Here is a 12,027-nt window from a genome sequence, read left to right as displayed (position 1 = left end):
TCCTTAAAACAACAGTTTATATTGTCATGAGATTCCCCGTTTTGTGGGGATGTACAGCACTAGACAACAACCATCTTAGGGAGTTAACTGACTATAAAAGTCCAATTTCCACCCTTGCCGAACTAGGTTGGAATTATGGAGTTATTTTTGGGCTGGACTAACAAGTTTATGCATAGTTCAATCAAAATCACATACTGAAATCGACATCCGGTTCGTCAACAGCTGTGCGGATTTCAGTCAATTGTAGGACTTGCAAAACATGCGTACTGCCAACTTGGTGTCAACAGATATTTTCCAAATCCGTCCATGTTTCTAATCAAGGTGCTCACGTGATTTGATGCGCTTCACGAAGTAAAAGCCGTTGTATTACACTATAGATCTTGATTATCTATCAGATCGTCTTGACTGGGTGACGCCATTTTGTTTAAAACAAATGCATGTGATATGAGAGATGGTGGCACAACGATCAAACCAAGAAACTCCAGCCTAGTTCAGCAAGGGTGGAAGCTGGACTTTTACAGTCAGTTATTTCCCTTGCCTCGGGAAGATGGACTGAAACATCCCTTGAATGTTCATGATTATACTCTGATGAAGTACAGCCTGCTCATGCTTTTGACATGGCAAAAAGTCAAAGCTAAAAAAAAATGACATAAACAAAGCCGCACGAAGAACTGTCAATACATACCAGATACACCACCTGTGCTTTGCCTGGTGTGGCATCATCCTCAATGACTTTAGCATTATAGCTGTTGGCTGCAAATACGGGCACGTTGTCGTTGACATCAGTAACAGTGAGGTGTACAGTTGTGGACGCCGTGTACACAGGCTGCTTGCTGTCGGTCACATGAACCAGGAAACTGTACTTGTCAGTGTTCTCTCGATCCAGCACAGACTTGGTCCTCAGAGCCCCTGTGTATCTGTCAATCTCAAAGGGGATATCTGCAAGCATAGCGACATATAGATTAACAAATAATATAGAATGTCACAGTGGGGAAACCAGGGTACCGTTCCACAGAGCGATCTTGGCTCAATGACCGCAACTCCTATACTAGTCATGCATGGACGTAAGACAGTTGTGTTGCTGAGATCACGTTGAGGAAAGGTGCCCAGAATGGGCTGCATGGTGGAGTATGTTCCCTAGTAACTGAAGTATTTCCCCCAATGCCTGCAATATTTCTCCCAATGCCTGCAATATTTCCCCCAATGCCTGCAATATTTCCCCCAATGCCTGCAATATTTCCCCCAATGCCTGCAATATATCTCCCAAATACCTGAAGTATTTCCCCAAATGCCTGCAATATTTCCCCAATGTCTCCAATATTTCCCGAAATGCCTGCAATATTTCCCCCAATGCCTGTAATATTTCCCCACAATGCCTGCAATATTTCTCCCAAATACCTGAAGTATTTCCCCCAATGCCTGCAGTATTTACAAAATACCTACATACCATAATTTAGATGTTCTCTGGGGTCCTAGAGGTTTGGCAAAAGAGTAAAGGCAACAGGTCCTGCTGTTTATGATTATTATTGAACACTCCTTCCCAACTGAGATGATAGATCCACATTGATCTTAACCCATTGCCCCCATCATTTACCAATTGTATCAGTATTTCATCAACTGATGTTCTCTCATAGCTGTCGATACCTTGAGACATGTGTTCACTGATGAAGAAGTTGAGCTTGTCCCCATCTCCTTTATCCACATTGGGGTCCAGTACAAGCAGCGTGTGCACGACACTGCCCGGGGCGATGTCCTCCCCCACCTGTAGCTCCGTGACGGGGGGCACCTGTGGCTGGTAGTTGATGGGGACGTGGATGGTGACGGTTGTATCGCTGTACTTCTGGGGTCGTCCCAGGTCCGCAGCTCGGACTGTCAGGGAGTAGGAGTCCTGGAGGGGGTTCTCCATCAGGGATGACACAACCTGGACCTCGCCTGTCGGGGAGACAAGTTTGTTTGTTTGTTTGTTTGTTGTTTAACACCGTATTCAGTAATATTCAAGCTATATGACAGAGGTCTGTAAATAATCGAGTCTGGACTAGACAATCCAGTGATTGACATCATGAGCATCGATCAAAGCAATTGGGATACGATGACATGCATCAACAAAGTCAGCGACCCTGACCACCCGATCCCGTTAGTCGCCTCTTACGACAAGCATAGTCGCCTTTTACAGCAAGTATGGGAGACAAGTTAATGAGTGAGTGAAAACAACATTCCAGGTGAGATGAAGTGAAATGGTGTGTAGCATTGCATTAAAGATAATTGACTTTATATAGCGATATCCATGCATGTGCCTGTACTAGTCAGGACTATTGCCCGTCTCATAGAGCTAGTTCACTGAGATATATGTGAGTGATTGAGTGAGTGAATTTTGTTAATACCGCTTCGTATAGAACATCAGTTGTAGAATGTATCTGCTCAAAGTCACAGCAAAGCTACTTAGGCGACACCCACAATCCTGACAAACCAAGGATCACTGTGTAGGCAAATCTTGGACTGCAGCAAATGATCAGAAGATCCTGGCTCTTCAAAGGAACATAATCTATATTCTATAATCTGTTGTTCCTAACTACTGGAACTCCTGTGAAGCTCAACCTTGTTCTGAAGTTAAAGCCTTACATAAAGGATTCATGTTATAAAACTTTGGACCATGATACATACCCCTAATAGCTGTAGGCAAGGACAATTGGGAAGGATAGTGGTTACAGCATTGCCTTGTCACATTCAGGTTTGATTCCCCTCAAGGCAGTCTGTGCTAAAACCTTGAGTCTACCAGCCCAAACTTGTATCTTCGCGTTATCATCAGTAGCTGTTACTCTCAGTAACCGTATGTATACACCCTGATAGGTGGGCTGGTATCAGCTGATCATAGTAGCACAAAATCTATTTTTTATCAGATTCAAACTTCAGTGGAGTCACAGACTGCATAAGTACAATGTGTGGATCTCATTCTCGGGGTCCCTGACATGTTAGGCTCAATAAAATAATAATTTGGTTCTGAGGCACCGCCCGCATCATCATAAAGTCACTCACTCACTCACTCAATCCCACTCACTCACTCATGGAGAAGCAGAAGAGCAAAGTGTACCTGATTCAGGGTGCACAGCAAACTTATCCAGTCCACCTTTGATGACGTAATACATCACATCATTGTTCTGCTCCGTCACATCAGCATCAGCAGCATTGACTTGACCAATCACAGACCCCACAGGTGTCGGAGAGCTGACATTCAGAGTTATCTCCCCTTGGAATACTGGTGCGTGATCGTTGACATCTTCTACAATTACTGTTAACGGTGCTTCACTGGAGAATCTTCCGTCTGATGCCACGACCTGCAGCAGGTAATTGGTGATCTTAATGATTGACTATAACAGGGGCAGCTGGTACACTTGGGTCATTAGGCCTGACTTGGATTTTGGGCCCAAATATTCAGGTCGATAGGTCGAAAAAATGAAAAGAAAAAACTAGGAAAAAAAAGAAATTAGTGAGGGCAGGAGGAATAGAGATTCGTCGTAATTTGTTTTGGTTTGTGGCTAAAGATCAACATTTTAATTTTAGCATTATAAATAACTTATCTTTATTGATAGCGGAGGTACATGAGTTGGGTTTTCTCACATTTCATCTAATTATCTATGGGTCCTGGAGTAAAAACACACACTGCTTTTCAGTGTTTGGTACTTTTTCACATTTCAATGTTTTGGAATCAGTAGATTCGTAAACCAAGATTTTTAAAAAATCTGAACTTCAGTGACCCAAAGTGGAAAGAATGTGCATCTTTATATATTTGACACTTTCTTAAAACATCACAACATTGTATTTCAATGAGTAAGATAGTTCTCAACTGGACAAATATTAGTAAGGCCAAAAACATAAAAGAATTGGTTTTCAGATAATGGTTTTTGAAAAATAGTGCGGGCAGGCAGGGATTTTTTAAACCAAATTTTGTTAGCAAAACTTTCGAAGAAATCAAGTTGATCTTAAGTATTGTTGCATTTCACTGCCGGGGTCATGTGTTTGACCAATCTCATTGAAACCACATCTTATTACTCGCTACCGCTGAACTAAGATTCGAGGACATCCCTTTACGGGTCACGTCAGACCGACCTTGCGTGAACTTTGACCGACCAATGGAATGACCAATCAGAAGGCAGCTTTCTCGTGCTTTACGGCACTAATTTCAAATTGGCTACTACCCCGGTACGCTTCGAAACATATTTTGACAAATTCTCGATTACAAATTTGAAACCTGAACAAAAAAAACATTCTGGAATGGCTTATACCGGGGTAGATGGTCTAGATTGTAAGGATTCAGTCGTTAAACCGGTAACTATCATTCGGAATACCCCATGTTAAAGTTTTCGGGGTTGCATGATTAGAAATCACATTCCAACTGTCACTTTCATAATCTGGTAAGCGACGCTCTGATTGGTCGGATGAAAGTTCGTTCTGACGTGACCCCTAATGGGATGTCTTCAGATCTTTGTTTAGCAGTAGCGAAAACTAAGGTCTGATTTTAATGGGATTGGTGTTTGACATGCGGAATATTTAAAGATTTTAAAAAATAAATTAAAACATGCAGCAGACTTTATGATGATGCGGGCAGTGCCTGAGAACCAAGACTATTATATTTTTTTAGCTTAAATATTAATCAGAATTACTTGTAATAACAAACTGAGATGGCCTTGTAAAGAAACAACAACATTAATTTCCTTGTGTGGCTTATCTTTAAAATAATTACAGCAGAGAATTTGATGAAATTTATTGCCACTAAAAGGTGTGAAATTTATGTGAAACCGATGTTTAGTTAATCACTAAATTCATGTTGGCTCAATCATTTTTCTGATGACACCTGTCCTTATTGCCAACAATGAAAATATTTTCAAACCCTGTATATCGAAGTAAATAAAAGTGTTTCAAGTTATCCCTGAGCAAGACCTACAATAGAATTTGAATCAAGAGAGTACCTTAATAAATAAAAATTTAAATATTAGTTAGAGACTGATCATTTATCATAGGGATGGAGGCCATGACAAAATCTTAATGTATTTGCAATATGTTACAGTCCCACCGCCTCTATAAAAGAAGACCAGTCCTTTCTGACATGCCTGCTTGATGTTCATGCATAATTTAAACCACTCGGACATCATGTCTTGACATTTGTTCCAACGCCTCACTCAGCAATATTCCACCTATATGACAAAGGTCTGTAAATAATCGAGACTGGATCAGACAAACCAGTGACTGCTATTATGAGCAACATACCACTTTGTGGGTACAATGACAGTATTAACCAAGTGACCAAGCCTGACAAACCGATGCATTAATTTGCTTCTTACGTCCAGCCTAGGTTGCTGGGGACTGTAGTGCAACCCAGAATCTCGCAAGGGGACATAACTCCATGTTTCCTTACAGTTAGGTTATACTGCTGCTGTGTCTCGCTGTCCATGGTACCACTGCGTTTCAGGGCGATGTGACCTGTGTCCGGGTCGATGACAAACAGGTCACTGCCGTTCCCCATCAAGCTGAACTGTATGTCCGCAAGGGGGGTGTCGATGTCAGTAACGCCAACTGACGGAGACTGTAAAAGTACAAACAGGTCAGCTGGGTATCAGATAACATTTGGAGTCATTTACTATATATTCACAGGTCATCATTCACACTGCGTATTGATAGTTGTCTTTGGGTAGTCAATATACTTTTATTCCCTTGGGTCGATTCTATTGGGTATTTTTACACCAATTCTAATTTAATTTTTTCCCCAAAATGCATAACCTGTACATATCGCAAATATCCATAGTACAGATATAGTGTTATGGGTAAGCATGTGCAGATCAAATTTTGGGAATATTGGTTTACGTCAGTTGGTCGACGACAAATTGATAAAAAACAGTTGCTATTAATTTTGATGGATAAAATAATTCAGAACAAAACCAGAGATAATAAAAATGTAATTCATATAACTGAAGCTGTGTGCATGTTGTCTAAACAATGGCGTTAACCAGTACAGTTCGTCAATGGGAAGTTCTATTTCCACTGGTTTGATTCCCTCTTGTCGCGTTACGAAGGAATTTACTCAACTTTTTCCACGGACAGAAATAAGCGAATTTGCTCAAAGTTTCACAAAAATCAGGGTTATTGGTACAGTCAACTTTTTACACAGAATATTTCATAAATAAAACAAAAATGTGTCGAAAAGTGGTCGCAAGCCAGTAGTGCATTTCAGAGATTTCATCATTTCCTAGCACTTGTTGTGGGGAGTCACGATCCCAGTGATATCGTCAGTCTGTAACATTCCGTGTGACTTGAGGCGACACTCAGCTCAGACGCCATGTGTTACAATGTTTACACTAACTTACAATCTGCAGCGTTTGTTGTACGTGCCCAGCATCATCTTCCAGGACCTTCATCACATACTCGGGGGAGGTGAACTCGGGGGGACTGTCGTTCTGGTCCCGCACCTCCACCTGCACGGAACTCGAGGATGTGTACACCGGAACCAGGGAGTCGACCACATACACAAGGAAAGTGAACCCATCGGCCGTTTCCCTGTCCAGAGCTGCTTTAGTGGATATCATGCCGGTGTCAATATCTATGCTGAATGGAAAACCAGCACCTGTTGGGAGAAAGTCAGTACTGAATAGTCTTCGAAATTCCTGCTAGTCCGCTAGCCTGCGACTACTAAATTGTGCTGAGGACCAGTAAAACTCCAATAATAGTAATCCTCATTGACTAGTAGCATCTGAGGGTACTAATTCTGAACCAGTTAATGTTTGTTTGTTTGTTTGTTTATTTGTTGCCTAACGCCTCACTCAGCAATATTCCACCTATATGACGGTAGGTTGTAAATAATCGAGTCTGGACCAGACAATCCAGTGATTGAGCATCGATCCACGCAATTTGGATTAAATGGCATGCCTTAACCAATGAAGCGAGCCTGACCACCCGATCCCGTTAGTCGCCTCTTACGACAAGCATAGTTGCTTTTTTACAGCAAGAATGGGTTGCTGAACACCTGTTCTACCCCGGATCTTCACGGGTCGAACCAGTTTATGTCTCCATTTTGCAAGAACTTGGTGCAACATTGACATACTGGTGTATCATATTTGTTCAGTCTGCTGATGAAGGTGGTTTTTGAATGAATACTTCAATTTTGCAATAAACAGCAAGCAGTGCATATGCTACCTCAATATTATATAAAGCAAATAGCCTATACTGACAGTTATTTGACTGAAAGGATTGTGATATGCAAATAATTTATTAAACTACCCATAACTCATAAATAACTTCCACATAAACAAACCAAACTAGTTAGCCAAAGGATTCATTTCTAGTTTTGACCTGCCAAAGTCTCTTCATCAATGAAGTATCTCAAGTGGTCATCTTCTCCCCGTTCAACGTTCTTGTCTGTGGCTGCAACTTGACCAATACTTGACCCAACAGGTATATTTTCCTCAACAGAGAATGTTGTCTTTGGGGCTACCCTAGGCTCAAAGTTGAGGGGGACATTGATGGCCACTGTGGTGTCGGCGGACAAGGAGGGGTTGCCGAAGTCAAACGCACTGACGTGAAGGAGGTACTTCTCTCTCCGTGGTTCATCCAGGAGTGGCATCTGAAGCTTGATGCTTCCTGAAAACACAGAGGAAATCTTTGTTGTAGAACTGTGGTCAGTGCTTCCTTTGTTATGGCCTAGACTCTGGGTTCGCTTCCCGACATTGCCAGTACCTCACAGGTTTGTATAAACTATATTCCTCCAGTAGAGTAACTGTGATGCACCTATCTAAAACAAGCTGCCGAAATGAGGTCAAGTGTAAACTTATATTCTGACCATTTTTTTCAGTGGCTTTTATGTTATCCCATGACAGAGTTATCACCCTTCATGGTCCACACAATATCGCTTCCGGTTTCGTTAACGCTCAAGTTTTGTTTGTGTCCTTGTATTCGTTACATTCTTTGTTGTGTGTGTATAGAAATTCTTACAGAAACTGATGTAATGGTGTGATGTAGTATGGGGGATTAACTCTGGCGTAACGGTTGAGATGTATGGCGTGTTACGGAGGGCTGAACAGATCATATCTGTGTGTGTGGGCTATACTCAGTTGTGTCACAGTAGACTAATATATACGTTGAATAAATGTACAGATTGTTTCATCCTGTGTTCCCAGTGTATTTCCTACACATGTATTAGATCTGGGACAGGCGGGTCCTGAAAACAACATGGGTATCCACAGGACTACCCGGACCCATGGTTAGTCAAGTGCTAGTACTTGAGACTTGACGACAAGTCATGAACAAGCATCTTGAGTAATGAAGTACCAAAGAGTGTGTCTGACGATGGTAAGGAGGATGAAAACTTGAGATGACGTATATTTATGTATTTATTTGAATTCCCCTATGGGAATAAACACAAAAGAATATAATAATAGGTTATTCAGAGCTCCAGATAACTTTTTGAGCAATTGAGTTTTCACTTGAAGGTTCCTATTTTTAAATCCTCTGGTTTATTATCACATTGTTCATTGACCATGTTCAAGGGTTGGGACAAGTCCAAATTTATTACCCAGGTACCCACACCCCTATTACCCGAACCTACCGGGTACCCACTGTAGGTCTCAAGAGATAGGTACAAATTGTCTGATTGGGAATAGTTTGACCGTAGCCCAAGACAGAATGTATTTAGATACACGTATAAAATGATCTGGTCATGCACACACTGAAGTTGACTGACGTTTAATCTATGTTCAGACATAAAAGTCAGAAGGAATGGGTGCATAGTCAGAAAGAAATGCGAACATTAGTGACATGTAGTGTAACCAAAGAGTTCCAGATAATTTCTTTCATTAAGCAATATATCACGTGACTAACCACGGGGTCCGGGTGTCCGTCTCAGTACCCCTCTGACCCGAGTGCCCGAGTTACCTGTCCCAGCCCTACCATGTTCCAGTGTTCCTTTCCCATGTGTTTGTCAAGCTTAACTCTGCATTTATACATCACTTGATTCAAATTTTACATTTTTGCGAGGTATTACACAACCATTTCTGAGTGTTCCCTGTGGGAGCCTAACATTAGGAAATATGCCATCGGCACTTTAATACAAGAATATTTAGATATTACAAATGAATAATTGATATAATAATTTGATCATTATATATCATCAATCTATTCCTGACATCACTAAATCAAATTTGTTATAAGTAAAAAATACTTCTGACAATTAGATATCACAAATTCAATCAATTTTTCAAAAAATCAAAAAGTTTAGATATCTTGTTAGAAATTCCAAATTCATTTTTATCTAATATCAAATTTGGTACGTATAATATCCAAATAAATATTATGTTGATACCTACAGTACAGTACTGGGGCCTGTTCTTACTGGCATTGACTTATCTAGACCAGGGTGCCATTGTACAAAGCGATCCTAGCTCTGAGGTGATCGTAACTCCTATACCTTAACATAGACTTATGACAGTCGTCGCATGCTCAGCTTGTTTTGTACAACGGCACCCTGGTCTAGCAGCCGATATGTGGCCCCAAAGTTCCACAAATATTTCCACATTGTAATTAAAAACTTAATGTTATATCTACGTAGCAGTGACTTGGATTTCACTGATACCAGTATTTCACTGATGATAAAGAGGATGATGCCTTAATGACATTATTGCATGGAATGCTGTGTTAAACATGATAAAATACATCTGAAATTAAGAACTGTAAAAATATTTGAACAAATGAAGAAATTTTCCAATTTACCTACCAAGGGCACTTAACATGGAACCTGAGAAAACTCCCTGTACTGGCGTCCCTAAGCTTGTTTGTTTGTTGTTTAACACCACCAGCAATATTCCAGCTCTATGATGGCTGTCTGTAAATAATCAAGTCTGGCAGCAAGCCTGACAACCCGATCCCGTCAGTCCCCCGAGTCCTTGAGTACACACTGAGCCAGGCCATACATAGACCCTGAACAACCTGACCCTCATCTGTCCCCCTCTTACAAGTGTGGTGTGCTTGGACCTACTCTATTAAACTTCTAGTGACGTCATCCCATTGATTCAATCTAGTGTTTGTTTGTTTGTTGTTTAACGCCAAACTCAGCAATAATAAAGCTATATGACGGCAGTCTGTAAATAATTGAGTCCAGACCAGACAATCCAGTGATTGACATCATCGGCGGGATTAGATGACATGCATCAACCAAGTCAGCAAGCCTGATCACCCGATCCCGTTAGTTGCCTCTTACGGCAAGCATTGGTTGCTGAAGACCTACTCTATCCGGATCTTCATGGGTACTAATCAAGTAAAAGCCAGCACTGAGATATGAATATCGATAGGGGGGTTTTCCTTCCAAGTAAGATCTGCTTTGAGGTTTATTTCTTTCATGTACGACCTAAGGTTTTACTTTGAATCATAAACAAGACCAGCTGTGAGGTTTTACTTATGGAATGTATCAACTAAATTGTTTCAAAAGTTGATTATTGACCCGTTAAAAGCCATGATTTTTTTCACATAGAAATTCCTTGATATGAATCAAACCTGCAACCACATATATCCTGTTTAATATTGTAACCAGTGTTTTCCCACTGACAGCATATATCAACCACCAGGTGCATGTGCAATGCATATCTATGAGCGTTAGATGAACCCAGGGGTATGCAGACATATTTGATTAATGTTGTATAAATCTAAGAGCTTGTTGGTTCATAAGCTGGTTCACAACCATGAGGTCTTGGTGGAAGTCATAAGACCCTCGGGTATTGTTAAAAAATTAACACCTGCATCCCAATTCTCCCTATTGGCCCTCAATCTTACCTTTTGACTCACCTCCCCCACCCTTGAAGATCCAGGGTAGAATAGGTCTTCAGCAACCCATGCTTGCCGTAATAGGCGACTATGCTTATCATAAAAGGCGACTAACAGGATCAGGTGGTCAGGCTCGCTGACTTGGTTGATGCATGTCATTGTATCCCAATTGCGTAGATCGATGCTCATGATTTCAATCACTGGATTGTCTGGTCTAGATTGGATTATTTACAGACCGCCGTCATAAAGCAGGAATATTGTTGTGTGCAGCGTTAAACAACAAACAAATAAAAACCTATCTCCCCCAAGGTCTTACTACTCCAACCAAGACCTCATTCTTGGTTGTGAACCTCTACAAAACATCTTTAACCAAGAGCATGAAATGTTGCAAACTTACCTGTATACGGGTCAACCTCAAACTTGCCATCTCCTCCTTCAGTGAGAACATGGAGGACGACATTATTGGGGCCCTTCTTGTCCCCATCTGTGGCCTTGACACTGCCAATCTGGGCACCGACCTTTGTGAGCGAGTTCAAGGTGAAGGTCAGATTAGGCTGGAAGGTCGGGGAGTTGTCGTTGAGGTCCTGCACACTGATGAGGATGTCAGCCTTGCCACTCAGACCACGGCCCTTCTGGTCTTGTGCGTGAAGCTGAAACATTGACATACCATATTTGTCGTTTTAAGAGGCCTGATACACTATATATAAGTACCTTCCTATTCAAGATCCAGACCAATCTGTAAGTAAACCTTATACACATCTTCTATTAAGTTGTGACAGTCTCTCTTTTCTTGTGTATATTACAGATCTTTTTACAGAAGTAGAAGGAATATAAAAAATGTTTAATTTTCAATGTTTATGCACTGTCGTTCAATCTCTAATAATCATGATAATAATTTAATTGTTGTTTATGACAGTCCTCTCAGGGTTCACCTGATGTGACCTCCCGTGGAGATGTCGTCAGATCTTCACACTGTTTGTTTGTTTGTTGTGTAACGTCTCACTCAGCAATATTAAAGCTATATGACGGCGGTCTGTACATAATCGAGTCTGGACCAGGCAATCCAGTGATTGACATCATGATCATCGATCCATGCAATTTGGATACAATGACATGCATCAACCAAGTCAGCGGGCCTGACCACCCTATCCTGTTAGTTGCCTCTTACAACAAGTCCAGTTTCCACCATTGCTGAATTAGGCTGCAATTCCTTTGTAGCGCCACCAGTGC

At 41.2% G+C, this 12,027-nt stretch overlaps 1 protein-coding gene across 1 annotated transcript in view; it reads right to left on the bottom strand.

Annotated features, from left to right (window-relative positions):
- The window catches only part of LOC139475692 (protocadherin Fat 4-like), a 78,359-nt gene that overhangs the window by 43,397 nt on the left and 22,935 nt on the right, over positions 1-12,027 (bottom strand). The window contains exons 21-27 of the mRNA XM_071258879.1: positions 11,195-11,447; positions 7,339-7,626; positions 6,357-6,613; positions 5,411-5,578; positions 3,089-3,332; positions 1,645-1,932; positions 686-939 (exon numbers count right to left, since the gene is read on the bottom strand). Coding sequence (XP_071114980.1) covers positions 686-939; positions 1,645-1,932; positions 3,089-3,332; positions 5,411-5,578; positions 6,357-6,613; positions 7,339-7,626; positions 11,195-11,447 — 1,752 coding nt within the window. The remainder of the gene's footprint in view (positions 1-685; positions 940-1,644; positions 1,933-3,088; positions 3,333-5,410; positions 5,579-6,356; positions 6,614-7,338; positions 7,627-11,194; positions 11,448-12,027) is intronic.

This window comes from Haliotis cracherodii, unplaced genomic scaffold, assembly GCF_022045235.1.
Source record: "Haliotis cracherodii isolate W230 unplaced genomic scaffold, xgHalCrac1.p SCAF_3, whole genome shotgun sequence".
Classification (NCBI taxonomy): domain Eukaryota; kingdom Metazoa; phylum Mollusca; class Gastropoda; order Lepetellida; family Haliotidae; genus Haliotis; species Haliotis cracherodii.
Note: the sequence above shows the minus strand (reverse complement) of the source record. Positions and strands in the feature narration are given on the sequence as shown.